Source organism: Protomyctophum bolini (genome assembly GCF_963924005.1).
Source record: "Protomyctophum bolini genome assembly, chromosome: 21".
Taxonomy (NCBI): Eukaryota; Metazoa; Chordata; class Actinopteri; order Myctophiformes; family Myctophidae; genus Protomyctophum; species Protomyctophum bolini.
In genome coordinates this window covers 22,876,638-22,896,450 of record NC_137882.1, presented here as the reverse complement: position 1 = coordinate 22,896,450, position 19,813 = coordinate 22,876,638, and the positions used below count along the sequence as shown (strand labels likewise).

At 39.9% G+C, this 19,813-nt stretch overlaps 1 protein-coding gene across 1 annotated transcript; it reads right to left on the bottom strand.

Moving 5' to 3' along the window:
* Positions 1-7,855: 7,855 nt before the first annotated feature.
* On the bottom strand, positions 7,856-10,323 carry LOC308336426 (putative N-acetyltransferase 16; the record flags this gene model as incomplete). The annotated part of the gene is made up of 4 exons (XM_080793789.1): positions 7,856-8,437; positions 8,726-8,828; positions 9,337-9,446; positions 10,132-10,323. The coding sequence occupies 4 exons, from the start codon at positions 10,321-10,323 to the stop codon at positions 7,856-7,858; spliced, it is 987 nt and encodes a 328-aa protein (XP_080649915.1).
* Between the last annotated feature and the right edge of the window lie 9,490 nt (positions 10,324-19,813).

Below are 19,813 nucleotides of genomic sequence, written 5' to 3'. Positions count from 1 at the left end.
TAACCCATCGTTTTTGTCATTTCGTCATTTTTTTAAAATCCTCAAAAATGATGAAAAACGGCGCGCTATAGTATGCCGTACGATATGGGCTATAGCCCATGGTCCAAAATGATGAGAAACGAGGCTAACTTTTTTTTTCAAAATTTCAAAAAACATGGGCTATAACCCATCGTTTTTGTCATTTCGTCATTTTTTTCAAATCCTCAAAAATGATGAAAAACGGCGCGCAATAGTATGCCGTACGATATGGGCTATAGCCCATGGTCCAAAATGATGAGAAACGAGGCTAACTTTTTTTTTCAAAATTTCAAAAAACATGGGCTATAACCCATCGTTTTTGTCATTTCGTCATTTTTTTCAAATCCTCAAAAATGATGAAAAACGGCGCGCTATAGTATGCCGTACGATATGGGCTATAGCCCAAGGTCCAAAATGATGAGAAACGAGGCTAACTTTTTTTTTCAAAATTTCAAAAAACATGGGCTATAACCCATCGTTTTTGTCATTTTGTCATTTTTTTCAAATCCTCAAAAATGATGAAAAACGGCGCGCTATAGTATGCCGTACGATATGGGCTATAGCCCATGGTCCAAAATGATGAGAAACGAGGCTAACTTTTTTTTTTTTAATTTAAAAAAACATGGGCTATAACCCATCGTTTTTGTCATTTCGTCATTTTTTTCAAATCCTCAAAAATTATGAAAAACGGCACGCTATAGTATGCCGTACGATATGGGCTATAGCCCATGGTCCAAAATGATGAGAAACGAGGCTAACTTTTTTTTTCAAAATTTCAAAAAACATGGGCTATAACCCATCGTTTTTGTCATTTCGTCATTTTTTTAAAATCCTCAAAAATGATGAAAAACGGCGCGCTATAGTATGCCGTACGATATGGGCTATAGCCCATGGTCCAAAATGATGAGAAACGAGGCTAACTTTTTTTCCATAGCTGGTTTGCCTGGGGAAAAAACAACAAGATTGCTAATTAGTTATGTTAAACCCATCGTTTTTGTCATTTCGTCATTTTTTTCAAATCTTCAAAAATGATGAAAAACTGCGCGCTATAGTATGCCGTACGATATGGGCTATAGCCCACGGTTCAAAATGATGAGAAACGAGGCTAACTTTTTTTTTCAAAATTTCAAAAAACATGGGCTATAACCCATCGTTTTTGTCATTTTTTCATTTTTGTCAAATCATCAAAAATGATGAAAAACGGCGCGCTATAGTATGCCGTACGATATAGGCTATAGCCCATGGTCCAAAATGATGAGAAACGAGGATAACTTTTTTTTTCAAAATTTCAAAAAACATGGGCTATAACCCATCGTTTTTGTCATTTCGTCATTTTTTTCAAATCTTCAAAAATGATGAAAAACTGCGCGCTATAGTATGCCGTACGATATGGGCTATAGCCCACGGTCCAAAATGATGAGAAACGAGGCTAACTTTTTTTTTCAACATTTCAAAAAACATGGGCTATAACCCATCGTTTTTGTCATTTCGTCATTTTTGTCAAATCATCAAAAATGATGAAAAACGGCGCGCTATAGTATGCCGTACGATATAGGCTATAGCACATGGTCCAAAATGATGAGAAACGAGGATAACTTTTTTTTTCAAAATTTCAAAAAACATGGGCTATAACCCATCGTTTTTGTCATTTCGTCATTTTTTTAAAATCTTCAAAAATGATGAAAAACTGCGCGCTATAGTATGCCGTACGATATGGGCTATAGCCCACGGTCCAAAATGATGAGAAACGAGGCTAACTTTTTTTTTTTAAATTTAAAAAAACATGGGCTATAACCCATCGTTTTTGTCATTTTTTTCAAATCCTCAAATTATGAAAAACGGCGCGCTATAGTATGCCGTACGATATGGGCTATAGCCCATGGTCCAAAATGATGAGAAACGAGGCTAACTTTTTTTTTCAAAATTTCAAAAAACATGGGCTATAACCCATCGTTTTTGTCATTTCGTCATTTTTTTTAAATCCTCAAAAATGATGAAAAACGGCGCGCTATAGTATGCCGTACGATATGGGCTATAGCCCATGGTCCAAAATGATGAGAAACGAGGCTAACTTTTTTTTTCAAAATTTCAAAAAACATGGGCTATAACCCATCGTTTTTGTCATTTCGTCATTTTTTTCAAATCCTCAAAAATGATGAAAAACGGCGCGCTATAGTATGCCGTACGATATGGGCTATAGCCCATGGTCCAAAATGATGAGAAACGAGGCTAACTTTTTTTTTCAAAATTTCAAAAAACATGGGCTATAACCCATCGTTTTTGTCATTTCGTCATTTTTTTCAAATCCTCAAAAATGATGAAAAACGGCGCGCTATAGTATGCCGTACGATATGGGCTATAGCCCATGGTCCAAAATGATGAGAAACGAGGCTAACTTTTTTTTTCAAAATTTCAAAAAACATGGGCTATAACCCATCGTTTTTGTCATTTTGTCATTTTTTTCAAATCCTCAAAAATGATGAAAAACGGCGCGCTATAGTATGCCGTACGATATGGGCTATAGCCCATGGTCCAAAATGATGAGAAACGAGGCTAACTTTTTTTTTTTTAATTTAAAAAAACATGGGCTATAACCCATCGTTTTTGTCATTTCGTCATTTTTTTCAAATCCTCAAAAATTATGAAAAACGGCACGCTATAGTATGCCGTACGATATGGGCTATAGCCCATGGTCCAAAATGATGAGAAACGAGGCTAACTTTTTTTTTCAAAATTTCAAAAAACATGGGCTATAACCCATCGTTTTTGTCATTTCGTCATTTTTTTAAAATCCTCAAAAATGATGAAAAACGGCGCGCTATAGTATGCCGTACGATATGGGCTATAGCCCATGGTCCAAAATGATGAGAAACGAGGCTAACTTTTTTTTTCAAAATTTCAAAAAACATGGGCTATAACCCATCGTTTTTGTCATTTTGTCATTTTTTTCAAATCCTCAAAAATGATGAAAAACGGCGCGCTATAGTATGCCGTACGATATGGGCTATAGCCCATGGTCCAAAATGATGAGAAACGAGGCTAACTTTTTTTTTTTTAATTTAAAAAAACATGGGCTATAACCCATCGTTTTTGTCATTTCGTCATTTTTTTCAAATCCTCAAAAATTATGAAAAACGGCACGCTATAGTATGCCGTACGATATGGGCTATAGCCCATGGTCCAAAATGATGAGAAACGAGGCTAACTTTTTTTTTCAAAATTTCAAAAAACATGGGCTATAACCCATCGTTTTTGTCATTTCGTCATTTTTTTCAAATCCTCAAAAATGATGAAAAACGGCGCGCTATAGTATGCCGTACGATATGGGCTATAGCCCATGGTCCAAAATGATGAGAAACGAGGCTAACTTTTTTTTTCAAAATTTCAAAAAACATGGGCTATAACCCATCGTTTTTGTCATTTCGTCATTTTTTTCAAATCCTCAAAAATGATGAAAAACGGCGCGCTATAGTATGCCGTACGATATGGGCTATAGCCCATGGTCCAAAATGATGAGAAACGAGGATAACTTTTTTTTTCAAAATTTCAAAAAACATGGGCTATAACCCATCGTTTTTGTCATTTCGTCATTTTTTTCAAATCTTCAAAAATTATGAAAAACTGCGCGCTATAGTATGCCGTACGATATGGGCTATAGCCCACGGTCCAAAATGATGAGAAACGAGGCTAACTTTTTTTTTCAACATTTCAAAAAACATGGGCTATAACCCATCGTTTTTGTCATTTCGTCATTTTTGTCAAATCATCAAAAATGATGAAAAACGGCGCGCTATAGTATGCCGTACGATATAGGCTATAGCACATGGTCCAAAATGATGAGAAACGAGGATAACTTTTTTTTTCAAAATTTCAAAAAACATGGGCTATAACCCATCGTTTTTGTCATTTCGTCATTTTTTTAAAATCTTCAAAAATGATGAAAAACTGCGCGCTATAGTATGCCGTACGATATGGGCTATAGCCCACGGTCCAAAATGATGAGAAACGAGGCTAACTTTTTTTTTTTAAATTTAAAAAAACATGGGCTATAACCCATCGTTTTTGTCATTTTTTTCAAATCCTCAAATTATGAAAAACGGCGCGCTATAGTATGCCGTACGATATGGGCTATAGCCCATGGTCCAAAATGATGAGAAACGAGGCTAACTTTTTTTTTCAAAATTTCAAAAAACATGGGCTATAACCCATCGTTTTTGTCATTTCGTCATTTTTTTCAAATCCTCAAAAATGATGAAAAACGGCGCGCTATAGTATGCCGTACGATATGGGCTATAGCCCATGGTCCAAAATGATGAGAAACGAGGCTAACTTTTTTTTTCAAAATTTCAAAAAACATGGGCTATAACCCATCGTTTTTGTCATTTCGTCATTTTTTTCAAATCCTCAAAAATGATGAAAAACGGCGCGCTATAGTATGCCGTACGATATGGGCTATAGCCCATGGTCCAAAATGATGAGAAACGAGGCTAACTTTTTTTTTCAAAATTTCAAAAAACATGGGCTATAACCCATCGTTTTTGTCATTTCGTCATTTTTTTCAAATCCTCAAAAATGATGAAAAACGGCGCGCTATAGTATGCCGTACGATATGGGCTATAGCCCATGGTCCAAAATGATGAGAAACGAGGCTAATTTTTTTTTCCAAAATTTCAGAAAACATGGGCTATAACCCATCGTTTTTGTCATTTCGTCATTTTTTTCAAATCCTCAAAAATGATGAAAAACGGCGCGCTATAGTATGCCGTACGATATGGTATAACGATTACAATAATGACAATTAAATAAACCAATTATAGCAAAATGAGGGAGGTGGTGGGTCAGTTCAGAATAAGAATCACTAAACAAATCGGCAAATAAGCTTAAACTGTGATTTATTAAATCAAAAGAAAATCAAGTGCTCTATCACATAATGTTCACTTAATCAGAACAAAATTAAATAAAACTCTCAAAAGGTAGCACTGTCCAAACTAAACTCAAAGTGTCCAAACTAAACTCAGGTGCCCAAAAATAACGCAAATCCAAACCAGTAGAGTGTGGCCAGTCTCCTCTGGCCACTCTTAAACTCCTTGGGAAAGTCTGGTCAAATGTCCAATATCCACACTCCAGGAAAGGAAGAAGTTCTCTAAATCCAGAGGTCTAATCCAAATTCAAGGGAATAATCCAACTCCAAGGGAATAATCCAAAAGGGAAAGAATGGCAAGAACATGGGAAATATTCCTCTTGCCCACAGCCGTAGCCCGTCTCCTTCACTCTGCACTGCCTGAGTCAAACTCCCCAGGTGGCCCAAACATTGTGATTGCCCATCAACCCCAGGTGAGCTGTGGGCGGGGCTTCACAATCACTGACTGTTGCCATAGCAACCCATGTATCCAACTGGCTTCTTGTAGCATATAGTCCAGCAGATAATTAGAAACATTTCATAGCGCAACGGATTGGTACCAATAATAAAATACATGAAAAATGGTGCATAGCAAACAAAAAATGCATGGAACCAAAGTGACTCTGGGCACAGATGTTACATTGGGCTATAGCCCATGGTCCAAAATGATGAGAAACGAGGCTAACTTTTTTTTTCAAAATTTCAAAAAACATGGGCTATACTATAACCCATCGTTTTTGTCATTTCGTCATTTTTTTAAAATCCTCAAAAATGATGAAAAACGGTGCGCTATAGTATGCCGTACGATATGGGCTATAGCCCATGGTCCAAAATGATGAGAAACGAGGCTAACTTTTTTTTTCAAAATTTCAAAAAACATGGGCTATAACCCATCGTTTTTGTCATTTTGAAAAAAAATTCAAATCCTCAAAAATGATGAAAAACGGCGCGCTATAGTATGCCGTACGATATGGGCTATAGCCCATGATCCAAAATGATGAGAAACGAGGCTAACTTTTTTTTTCAAAATTTCAAAAAACATGGGCTATAACCCATCGTTTTTGTCATTTCGTAATTTTTTTCAAATCCTCAAAAATGATGAAAAACGGCGCGCTATAGTATGCCGTACGATATGGGCTATAGCCCATGGTCCAAAATGATGAGAAACGAGGCTAACTTTTTTTTCCAAAATTTCAAAAAACATGGGCTATAACCCATCGTTTTTGTCATTTCGTCATTTTTTTTTAATCCTCAAAAATGATGAAAAACGGGGCGCTATAGTATGCCGTACGATATGGGCTATATCCCATGGTCCAAAATGATGAGAAACGAGGCTAACTTTTTTTTTCAAAATTTCAAAAAACATGGGCTATAACCCATCGTTTTAGTCATTTCGTCAATTTTTTCAAATCCTCAAAAATGATGAAAAACGGCACGCTATAGTATGCCGTACGATATGGGCTATAGCCCATGGTCCAAAATGATGAGAAACGAGGCTAACTTTTTTTTTTTTAATTTAAAAAAACATGGGCTATAACCCATCGTTTTTGTCATTTTTTTCAAATCCTCAAAAATTATGAAAAACGGCGCGCTATAGTATGCCGTACGATATGGGCTATAGCCCATGGTCCAAAATGATGAGAAACGAGGCTAACTTTTTTTTTCAAAATTTCAAAAAACATGGGCTATAACCCATCGTTTTTGTCATTTCGTCATTTTTTTAAAATCCTCAAAAATGATGAAAAACGGCGCGCTATAGTATGCCGTACGATATGGGCTATAGCCCATGGTCCAAAATGATGAGAAACGAGGCTAACTTTTTTTTTCAAAATTTCAAAAAACATGGGCTATAACCCATCGTTTTTGTCATTTTGTCATTTTTTTAAATCCTCAAAAATGATGAAAAACGGCGCGCTATAGTATGCCGTACGATATGGGCTATAGCCCATGGTCCAAATAAAACTGCTTTAAACCATTGCTGCATTTGTGGAAGCATTCTGCAAAAAAACACGTTGTGATGCGTTGTGAACTTGTAGAGATGCCCTATTATTGAAGTGATTTGGTGTAGAGGGGGGAAAAAAAGAGGGAACCAAGTATATAGAGCTCTGTACAGACCCCACGGGGACCCCGGTCAACTGAAGTACATACGGTTTCGCGTGGTTAACTCATTGAGGCCTGAGACCAGATTCTACAAATGTCTTCTAAGTCAGACAGTTTTCTGAAAAATGTTTCTATATTGAGTTTGAGTTTTAATCTTTATTTCTATTTTAGCCGAAAAGGTATGGGCTGAAGCATAAAGCTGATTTTGCCCACCTTTTTACATAATAAAATAATAATAATAATAATAATAATAATAATAATAGTCTATGATAAAATATCACAGTAGCATATATGAAAAGCACAAATGAAAAAGTAATATCAAGTTACCGTAGAAATATTACTAAAAACAGAAAAGGAAAAAGAGATAGAACAAAAAGGAAACAAAATGTTGGTTTACATTCGTTTTTCAGACATAAATTACTATATAAGGTGTACTTAATATGTTATATCTTATGTTTATAATAGTACAAGTACTATACATGTGTATTGTATACATATTATTTTTACATTTATTCACCCATTCACCCATTTTCTATGATATTTCTCAGTTTGTTTGTTCTGCTGCTATATATTCATCAATTACCTTTGCTTTAAATAATTTCTTATCAATGGTTCTCAAACTATTTCATGTCAAGGAGCCCCAAATTTGTAATTGGCCGTCGACCCCCATCTGAACATGTTGTTCCAGGGACCCCCCAGAAGCAAAGATATGAGTAAAAAACGTTTACTCAAGGGGTCACAGATGCGTTCTAACTAAGTCTTAATCGGTTAAAGATGATAAAAATTAATCTGCATTGCCATAATGATCACTTTTGAAGGCACATTCAACACCTCCCTTCATTCCTCACATCCCTCAAATTCTTTCTCCAGGAGCAACATTTCCCTATAGCCATAGGGAAATGTCACCCCTGGCCCTGGGTGGCCCTCGCAGAAACCCTGCAGCGTCTCCCACAGTGACAAGGCCATGTGAACAAAAAACAGCACTGTCCCCTTCAGCTCCCCCTTCTCACACACCCTCTCGAGGAGGCCCACCAGTGCGCGCTGAGCCAGGACGTGGTCTGTCCCAAACATGTCAATGTTCAGCCGCATCGACCCTCCGTTTTGTCCGACGGGGTACGGAGGAGTGGAGAAACTGAGAAAAACAGGAGCTTCCTCGCTGTCAGCCAACCATGTGAGATTCCGCCTGGCCAGGATCTCCAGGTTGCCTTCGACTGGCCGCAGCGGCTGCCAGTTTTGAATGATGGACCCGCCGGGTAGCTGGACCCTGGAGTGGAGTTTGGGGTCAAGGAGAACATCTCTCAACTTCTCTTTTTCCAGGGGAACCATTTCGAGGACAGACCCGGAAGAACATAACTTGTTCTTCAAGTGGGAGAGGAAGCTGTTGAAACATTCTGCTTCGACAACTAAAGAAAGGACAGCCTGTAAGACAGAAGCAGAGATGAGAATGAGCGGAAAAGATGGGGAGAAAGGAGAATTGCCTCAATGAGCCTAAACCACACCAGTTGCAACTCCTTGCAACAAAACCGTTCTAAGGTCAAACACACCATGCAGTGAAACTCTTGGGAGTTGCATTGGTGTGGTTGACCATAAAACGGTCTTCTATGTTATGTATATTGGTACCGGTATGTATGTATTTATGTTTGTATGTGTGCAATGTTGCACTATTGCACTATGTGTAATTGTGTATGCATGCATGCACGCACGCACCTGTCGTGCCAGCAAGCTGTACTTGGGCAGTTTCTCATTTAGCCTGGTCAATCTCTTCCTCCTCATGGTCGGATAGAGCTTTCGGACATAACTGTCAGCAAACCTACCGGTTAAGTACAAGGTTCAAGGTGTTAACTCTTGTACTTCAAGCGTCAGTGTGGATAACAATGAAATTATAAAAATGAATGAATCAATTATTACACGTCAGGCATGACATTAGACCTTCAATAACATAACGTTGGTTATAGTACTACCCATGTACTAGATGAGTACTAGGTTTTTTTGAGTGCACATGGGCTCAGAAAACCTAAAATAATAATAAAAATAACAAAATACAAAAACTTTTTTTTGTCACTGCATGTGACAGATGTTGCAGGCTGCTATTACATTCCGTATAATGAAAGACCATGGGGCCCTATCTTGGGCGTGCCTTACCCTAAACGTATTTGCCATATTTTACAATCTTGAAAAGACTATTTTAAAATGTTTTTCAAAATAGTAAAACATGACAAATAAGTTTAGGCATAAGGGGTAAGGGTTGGCACAAGATATATCATGTCTACCTCAGTATGATGCCAGCCACACCGCCACCCCAGTATCTAGATGTCTACCTCAGTATGATGCCAGCCACACCACGACCCCTTTCCGAGGCGAGCACCCTCAGACCCTCCACCACCACTGTGGTCTCCTCATCAACCACCAGGCATGACTCTAGTGCCACCTAGTGGAGGAAGGGAAAACATGCATGTGACACTTTTTTCTAATCTATCTACAAGCTCACAACACACCGGAATGTGATGCATTTTGAACTTGAAGATCAGCTATTTTTTAAGTTGTTTTCTTTGGCTTTTCACGTGGATTTGTTCCTCAGTGAATCGCTAGCCACACCCATTAAAAAAAACGTAACTAACTTACAGTAAGAAAGAACAAAACATGGTAATACATCAAATACATCAAAATAGATTTGATTTGAATCACACGTGAGCTAACAGTGGAATATCTACATAATTGAAACTATACACTATAGAGTGCTATGTCTACATAAAATGCTATTTAAGTTAATTAATTTTAACCTTTGCATGCACCTGTAAGGTCGCTGAGGCTTGGGCAAGTGCTACGGCATGTGCTGTGGGCTAAAATGGAGTCTGAAGAGGTGGGTTTTCAGGGGTGCAGTACTTTAGTTAGACTAGTCATTGGTCCGAAAAACGACAACCCACCTCAAACCCTAATAACCGTAAGCACGGGAGCAGGCGCTAGACCGAGATGCGGACGCATGTCGAACTAACACTCCGTCGGATTATAGTATGCCTCCCGGTTTTCAGAAGACGGTGGAAGGGCGTGGTCCATATGGACCAGAGCCACTCGGGGCTAGGTCCGAGTGACTTTGTGTCAGAATGTGTCCTCACCAGTTTCCCCTGGCTGCTGCGTCCCAGTAGAACCGTCCTCCCTGGCTCCTCCAGCCACTCATGGTAGCGGTGTGGCAGGTAATCGTTGCCTCCATAGATGCCTTCAGACATGGACATGACCTCCTGGTAGTCCTCAGGCTGGGCCAACCAGAACGTCAGACCCTCACTGTCGCCCACGCACTTAGTCTCCATGACGAGCCTAGTCTGTGGATACCAGTGTTTATTTTGACAGCAAATTTTACTAAACATCATAAGATTAAGATTTCAGTCAACTAAATCTACAGTTGATTTACGATCTACAGTCTACAACGCGCCGCGTGCAATGCATTGTGAGCTTGTAGATCTGCTATTTCAGCATCCAACCAAGTGTAAAATGACTTATACTGGATCTCTTGTCCACTAGTCCCTCCCTAACATTTTCGTCTAGTTTTTATTTGTTGATTAAATTGTCTAATTAGTCTTAGTTTTTGTCGGTGAAAGAACGGTAGTCGACAAACATTTTTTGTCATAGTATTAGTCAACGAAATCAACACTGGTGGATACACAGACTGAAAACCAGTGGTGGAAAGTAAGTAAGTACATTTACTTAAGTAATTTTGAGGTATTTGTACTTTACTTGAGTATTTACATGCGTATTTACAAGTTCACAATGCGACACATTGAGCTTGTACATGTAAGTATATGTCAGTAGGCTAATGTACCAGTGTCAGTGTCTCATGTACTCACCAGGAATGTTCACAAGGTATTTGAAGAATTTGGAGTTTACACTCCTTTTATGTTATACAAAATAATTTGCGAACTAGCTCACACAAACTCTAGGTGTCAGTGGTAACCATTTACAGCCTGCAAATAAATACAACTGTTGTCTGGAAATAAAATACATTTTTCATTTTGTCAACTAGGCCTACCTCCGACAAGTGTGTTGAAGCGCCTGTTCTCACCACAGCAAAGTGATGCCCCTCGACCAACACGGACTTCGTCCAATTCACTACGTTTTTTGGTTTCCCAGGTTTTTCTGTCTCAAAGCCAAATTGCACTAGTCCTAATGACTCCTCGGGGAGAATGAGCACAAAGGTGCTTGCCTCAGCAAGTGGATATGGAGAAGTGAATCTGAAATGCTTAACCAGCCCTTTTAATAGGATGGTCATAACACAGCAGAAATGTGGTATAGCCTGGCTCCAGCACCTGTTATATTATGAGTTGCCCATGTATAGTCTGTGTACTTGAACTTGAGATACAGTGTACTTGATATGTATTGTGTACAGGGCAGGAATTTCACGGCGGCCGTGGCCGTCTCTTTGGCCGTGTGCCCCTCGAAAAATGATATGCCCAGATGGCCACGTAGTGGCCGCTGTGCCCATGTGCCCCGACCGGCGCCCACAACAGTTCATTTTACCGTTTTTCCTCTGCTCAATTTTCCTGTCATTACGGTAACCTTCCCCAAACATCTCGCGCAGACTTGTATTGTCTGTATTGTAGTTGTGTTGCCATTTGCCAAGTGGTTTGATTCTTTAGCGTTACTTTGCCTCCTCCCTCCTCACCACGTATACACGCACTGACAGAGTAAACAGTGGGCATTTATTGGGGGAAATTAAGCTTTTTGTCAAATTCAGTTTATACCCTGAGAAACTTCAGAACTGGTCAAATATTTCTAAAACATGAGTTAAGGAGCTTTCTGCATTAGAAATGTAAGGAAAGAAGATCATCTGCATAAAGTGATACTTTATGGGTTGTATTACCTCTATTAACACCCTGGATGTGATCGCGATTGCTAAAGGATCAATGGCTAAATTAAAAAGAAATGGTGATAGGCAGCAGCCCTGTCCCTCTGTACAGTGAAAGTAAGTGGAAGTATTGTCATTTGTGAGTAGGCCTACCGCAGCTTTTGAAGCGAAATATATAATTTTTATCCAATTACAAAATGTAAATCACTCTGGATTAAGAGCATCTGCTAAATGCCTAAATTGTAAATTGGAGTAGGTGTAGTGCTACAATTTACAATTTAGGCATTTAGCAGATGCTCTTAATCCAGAGCGATTTACAATAAGCAATAACAAAAAGCATGGCAATACATCACATACATAAAAATAATTCATGAAACATGCGTAAACTAAGAATGTAACCGTGGAATATCTATATAATGAAACTACTATATATATATGTATGTATATACTATACTATAATATACTATACTTTAAAGTGCTATGACTACATAAAATGCAATTCTAGTGCTGTCTACGTAATGTGCAAAGAGTGGGACTTCTTAAAAATAAAAATGATACATTTTGTATGATTCAAATGATCATACAAAATGGACAAACAGTTGGTGTGTCCTACAAAGATTCACATGAGATATTAGATAACAGATAACCTCTGCAAATAGGGCTACACTTTCTGCACTAAAAGACAAGTGGTCTCAGGGTCTTACCTGCGGTTGAAGTCCTGATGTAGGTCTGGAGAGACAGAGGAAGTATAAACACAGGCTATGAAGTTTAATCACCAATAACAACCGCATCTCACTGCTTGTACTTTTATACAGTAGCAGTCTGCAATGCCTTCAGTAGGGGGAGCCAGTACATCAATCCGAAACTGAAACTACAATAAAGTGCACCTGAGCTTCTTCACCTAATGAATATGTTGATGATGCAGTAAGTTGCCAGTCTCCATTCCCTGGAGTGTGCAGTCCCTTCCTTGGAAGGTTAATAATTAACCCACAGTAAGTACTTACAAGAAATGGACTGACTTTTCATGAACAGCTGATAAGTCTCTCTGGCTCCCCCTACTGAGACTGTAACTTACTTACTTAATACTCTTTGTTCCCGGTGGAACATGAGGCTGCGACTATCTGCTTCCATCTGGTCCTATCCTGTGCAGCATGTTGTGCCTCGCCCCATGTCAGATTTGCCATCTTCAATTCTGAGGTCACAGTTCTCTGCCAGGTTGTTTTTGGCCTCTGTTGTTTCCTCTTTCCAGGTGGGGTACATCTTAGGGCTACTTTAGGAATGCTGTTCTGATCCATTCGAAGGACATGTCCGAGCCATCTGAGCCGTCTGTGTTTGATTTCCAGTACCACATTGTAACAGTTTGTCTTTAGGTCAGGGGGGCAGTCAGACGGATATTTTGTGAAGCCACTAAGGAAATGAAAGTTCATATAATGGCCTGTTGTGGCGCTGTCATTGGGCTCAAAAAAACCCATAGCCCCATAGAAGTCCATGTATTTGGGCCCAACTTCACCTAGACTGTATTACCTTAATAAACATGGTCATGAATACTTTTTGCTTCCAGTCACTAGTTTAAAGTCTCATTTCTAATGTCATAATATTCTTTTTGGAAAATTATGGTCCCATTTATGAAAAAAATGACCATAAAGTCGCGCATGTTCTGAGGGGCGTGGCTACCGTTACAGTCTATGAACGGGATCCCCCACCCACTCGAGTCAAAATAAAAACCAACGAAGAAGAAGGGGGAAGTCCCGCCTCGTTGTCTGGGCCAGCCAATGGGCCAGCTGGCCTGAACTGGGCCAAAACGGATCTAGAAAGATGGCGACTTCCATTGCAAGGACTGACAGGCTTCATTTTACGTTCACGTTAGACCCGCGGAACGCTTTGTCCATATTTTTTACAGTCTATGCTTTAGGTACAGGTCCACGTTGGAGATCTTTTCTGGCCAAAAGATGCGACCAGAGGCACCCATTGTGGAATGAGTTGATTTTATTCATGTCGCTCTCCACCACTCGCCAGCATTCTGAGCCATACAGCAAAACGGACTTAACGTTGCTGTTATACAGTTTGATCTTCGTTTTTAGGCTGTATTGCTTAGATTTCCAGATGGTCTGGAGGCTTGCAAATGTGCTGCGAGCTTTTCCGAGCCTTATACTGATGTCCCTGCTGCACGCATTGTCCTTACTGAGGAGACTTCCCAGATACGTGAACTCCTCAACGTAGTCAAGGGAGTTACCATCCACAGTGATTGGTGCATGTGGTGTTGGGTGTGTGCACATCACTTGGGTTTTGGAGATGTTCAGACCTATCTGCTTAGCAAATCGGTCAGTCCTATCCGTCTTCTCTTGCAGGTGGGTGTGATTGGTGGAGAGAACAGCAAGGTCATCAGCATAATAAAGATCTTCTAGCTGGGTGAAGAGAGTCCACTGGATGCCTCTGGGCTTATCTGAGATGGTTTTACGCATGGTCCAGTCAATGGCGATCAGGAAGAGTATGGGGGAGATGATACATCCCTGGCGTACACCAAATTCCACAGGGAACGATTCTGTGAGGTTGCCATTGACAATGACACTGCACTGAAATTGATGATAAAACATCTTAATCAATGCAGTCATCTTTGGATTCATATGATTCTACAATCTTCCACAACGTATCACGGTGCAAGCTATCAAATGCTTTCCGTAAATCTATGAAGTTGATGTATAATGGAGTGTTCCACTCCAGGCATTGCTCAATGATGTTCCTTATTGTGAATATTTGATCTGTGCACCCTCTTCCTTTCCTGAAGCCTGCCTGTTCCTGCCTCAGTTTGGTGTCAATCGCCGTGTCTACCCAGCAAGATTCTGCAGAAGACTTTAGATGGGATGGAGAGCAATGTGATGCCTCACCAGTTGTTCGGAACTTTGGCAATTAGACCTTTAGCCCAGTCCTCAGGGATGGCATTTTGGTCCCAGATGTTCCTGAACAGGTCTGTGAGAACCTTGACTGAGGTGTTTAGGTCAGTCTTCAGCATCTCAGCGTGAATGGAGTCACTACCTGCAGCTTTCCCACTCTTAGTTGCTTTAATGGCACTCTTGACCTCCGTTTCAGTTGGGGGGCTGATGTTGATGTTGAGAAAGTTGTGTGCCGGTGTCGGGGTAGCAGGGTGTCCTGGTTCAGGGCAAATTGAGGACTTGACGGAAGTCCAGTAACCAGACCATTACCTTTGGGTACTGGTCTGGTTCCTAACACAAGAAATTGCACAATGGTCACTTAAATCATATTTGCAAAGACACCGACAGCCACATATGTATGAACTGCATTTGTTAAGATAATGTCAATCAACGTGTCACCACCCGGGCCGTAGCTGGGTTATGCCTAGTGGGACAGCAAATGAGTCACATTGCTGCTTAAAACAAGCAGATTTGTCGCTAAACCAGTCCCAGTTCATATCATTGAGACAAAGAAGATCCGTGCTAGCAGCACACTTAGATAGCAGTTCCGTTAGATTACCTAAGGCTTCCGATAAAGCAGACAGAGGTCTGTAGCAGCAGATGATAGTCAAAGGTGAGTTTGCCACCACCATCTGAACTGCTAAAAACTCAAATTGTCTGGGAAGTAATACAGAATAAAGTACAAAAGTATAAAACAGTTTCATCAGAGTCTTGTTGACATTGAAGCCAGTTTCCTTAAACAGTGTAGGCATTGCTGATGCTGAACTCTTGCTCTTGATATCATGTCAGTGTTTAGGTCAAACTTCACACACACACACACACACACACACACACACACACGCCCAAGCTGTGCTGACTTGTGCCAGGGCTCTTAAGGCGGTGAGAGCTATACCTCCTGAGATACACAAACAGAAGGAACACTCCCTGCTCAATAAATATGTACGCTGTACGGTTATCAGCAGTGGCGTTTACAGGAATTGCACCTTGGGCAGGCAAAATGTGTGCACACACGCACGCACACATAATAGCCATAGTAGGCTATATTAATTTGTGGCCCATGTTGATGAGGAAGATGGCACACGCTGCACAGATCACTCAGCGTTGTGACGGCGGCCAACAACCCTGTTCTCGCTACTTTCTGTCCAACATAAGTAATATTCCGAGCCGCCATTTTGTATTTTTTCAACGTGCCGTAAAACAAGACGTGAGGGGGAGCGCTTGTTTAATAGAAGGCTGTGCGTGACCTGCGTCGGCCTCTTCTTGGGGTGTCTTACCTGCGCAGGTAGATGAGGAGGTATAGGGGAGAACTGTGGCATAATGCCTTTGTCTCTTAGGCTGTTTCAAGCACAGCCGATGAGTAGGCCGGGGAAGAGTGTATCCACCAAATATCAGAGGTTGCAAAAATAATCCACAAATGCTTGTTGCCTGTGCTCTTGGCTTGTCACTGACTTGTTGAGTAGCACTTTGAATTAGATACTTTAAGATCTATAGTATAAAAATATAGTTAAAAACAAGTTGGAGTGTCAGGAGTCCAAACACATCCAGCTACAGTTGTTGCCAGGTCCACCAGTGTTGCCAGGTCTGCAATATGCATGTCAAACCGGGTTGAGTAAAACTGGTTGAGAAATGCATGTGCCCACACACATGCATTGATTAAAAACAACCTTAAGTTAAAAAAGTTAACATTTCTATAGGCCTATATACTGTACACATTTTCCGTTTTTGAGCGGTGCTAGCCCCGCCTATATAGTGCTTTTGTCCCCACAGTCCCAATATTTGCCATTGACAATGAAAGGAGAAATTAGGTCAAAATGTCCGCCAAACATGACGTAAATCTTGTCCCCACACGTCTCATATTTGCCATTGACAATGAAAGGAGAATGAAGAGAGGTTTAATCAGGGCTTGCAAATCCTTTTGCCAGCCATTATTCTTGTGAGAGCAACAAAGGGTTGTGTAGTTGGTTTGTATCATTTATGTTGTTCTGTAAAAGTGGTGGTATTAGGGCTTGTTTGTTTGTGTGTGCAGCAACGGAGTGGGCGGTATAGTTTCTGCTATCTGCACGCTAGCTGGTTGTGGTGGGCTAGTATGGGCCAAATTTGCGCGAAAATGAACGGGCCGATTTGTTGTCCCAGTCTTTGTTTTTAGTTTGTTTTAAAAATGCCATTAACAATGAAGAGAGGTAATGTTTGTTTTTATTTCAATGTTAGTTTTAAAAATTCCATTAACAATGAAGAAAGGTTTAAGAGGGCCCATGACATAAATCACTCTCAAGTTCAAGTGCACGGTCATGTGCCCGAGACGGAGATTGATAATCTCCGTCAAATTAGTGCCTCTACAGCCTAGAGGCACTTGCTGACGATGGGCACATTTTATTAATGGATTAAATAGGCCCGGGCCCTCAAGGTGTTATACGATTCTTTTTTGTATTGCAAGTTTCCATGCAATCCAATATGGCCGCCACAATATTATTATTATTATATAATATATTATTATTATTAGCACCCAGAAAATAGGTTTGGCTCTAACTTCTGAACCAGATGAGCTAGAAATGCAAACTTGGTGTCTATTTCATGGTTTCTGGACATGAGAGACTCAATGGAATACCTATTGTTATTAGTGGGTGTGTCTGGACTCTGGACCCTTATTGTGCATATTTACAAGATGGTGGCTACCCAAAATTGTGCTTTACCATGATTTCAAGACTCAGTTAAAGATCTATAAGGGTCCATTTGGTTACTCTCTATCATTTAGCTGGGGACCACCTGGAACCCCCTCAAGGACCACTGGTTGAAAACTATCGCTATAGTGTATCCTGAAATACTAGAATAGGCTGAGACCAAGTCTCACACAGGAAGAGGTTGAGTTAATTGTTTTTTGATGCATCATCAAAAAATGGTTTCATGGAAATCATCCACCCACATTTCTTATCTCTTTACACAACTAACAGTAATAAAACAGGGGAGTAAATTATGCCTCTCAGTCACACATCATGATGACTAACAGTAATAAAACAGGGTAGTAAATTATGCCTCTTAGTCACACATCATGATGATATCAGATTATCAGATGTTATTGTGAAAGTACAACAGAGGTTGACGTTATGCGACAACCAGCATTGTTGTGTCTACCTGTTATTACTTCATACAAGATAACAAACACTTTCAGTTTCATGATGTGGTGTCCTGAGTCTCCTGACCTCCCACCTCTCTCTGTATCACTCTGAACTGACAGCAGGGTGAAACCTTATCTATATATTGTTTTATCATTTTAATCACATGAATGAAAAGCAGTTGTATTAGTTTCATTTTTACACAGTACGTATAAGGTAAATAATGGTCAAAGTTGATCCCAATGTCCCTTTGTAAGTTATCTAGAGTGATAAACTCTGTGTGTGTGTGTGTGTGTCACTTGCTTTCACCCACAGCCAAAAAGGAGGAAGCTCAAAGTCTAGACATTAAAGTGCATGACAGTGAATTACACCTTTAATGAGTCTAACGATATGCTGTTGGAGGACAAGCATAAAAAGCTTTTTTTTCTTTTTTTTTTTACAGTACTGACTACAGTATGTGGACCATGGTGACATTGATCAATTCTTGATAAAATAGCTTCTAATATATTATTTATGCTCCAAAATCTATACATCTCAGTCACACTATTAAGGCAACCGGCCGGTTCCACGCGCTGCACAAGGTGCCCTTTTTTCACTTGAGCACCTGCCCCTCAAAATGTCTGTGCACGCCACTGCATCCAGTCCTAGTATTTCAGAAACAACAGACCTCACATCCAGTCCTAGTATTTCAGAAACAACAAACCTCACATCCAGTCCTAGTATTTCAGAAATAACAGACCTCACTCCAACCAGGCTTGGTTATCTGAACTGACTTGTATATTACACATGGAGAAAATGTGTTACGTTATGATGGATAATTCAAGCAAGTTCCATGCTATTTGGCAGCCATTCTTAGAACACATTGCTCAAATGTCTCACTGATCCCACTATAGCATTTAGTCTGCATGCAGCATCTGTGTGTCCTCCACTTTCCATATATATTCTAGTCTCTATCAGTGTAACTCATTGATTTGAAATCATGCCCCGTTCTCTCTTTTTTTCCCCCCTCTCTCTCTTTTTCTTTTCAATTCCTTTGTCTGTTCTTTTTTTCCCGCAAAACTTTAATACAAATATTAAATACATAAATAACAGACCTGCAGTAATCCACCAGGTTTGGACATGACCAAAACATATGAGTCCAATCTGTTGATGCTGATGGTATCTTCTCCATAGTCTCGCTGTACTAATAGGGCAGTGGTTTTCAACCTTTTTCATGTCAAGCCCCTTATTCTTTCGGCAATTGAGCGACCACAATTTGATGAGATTGAGCCTCTCAGAACCAAAATGTAAGCATCAAATAATGATCTTATGCAAAGCAGGAGGGATGTCTGCCTGTTGGCAGTTGAGTAACTGGTAGAACATGGTTAATACCCGAAGGTCATGACTGTATCTTAAATCTTATACAATTAATTGAAGCTCATTGAAGCAAATTTAAGTATATTAGCATGTGTTTGCCACTAGCTATGAGTTCGGTAGTGTCATATCCCTAATATGCATGGTGTAGTACAGTTGAGTTTGGGTTTTGCACACCAGCCTACTGACAGGAAATATGCTGAGCTGTGTATCGGACGGTTATTCTCTTGAAACCACATGGTTTCATGGAAATCATCCACCCACATTTTGTATCTCTTTACACAACTAACAGTAATAAAACAGGGAGTAAATTATGCTCACACATGATGTGTGACTCACACATGACATTATCAGAACTAATTGTGAAAGTACAACAGAGGTTAACATTATGTGACAACCCACCCCCCGTGCGTGCGTGAATATAATGCACAATCTCTGTAAAGATTGTGCAGGTGTTCCCCTGGGAGACCCCAGTTAAATGACATTTGACTGCACAACAAAATGTAGAACATATGAAACCCATTTATTCATACTGTACAGTATGTATGTGTATACACTGACCCAC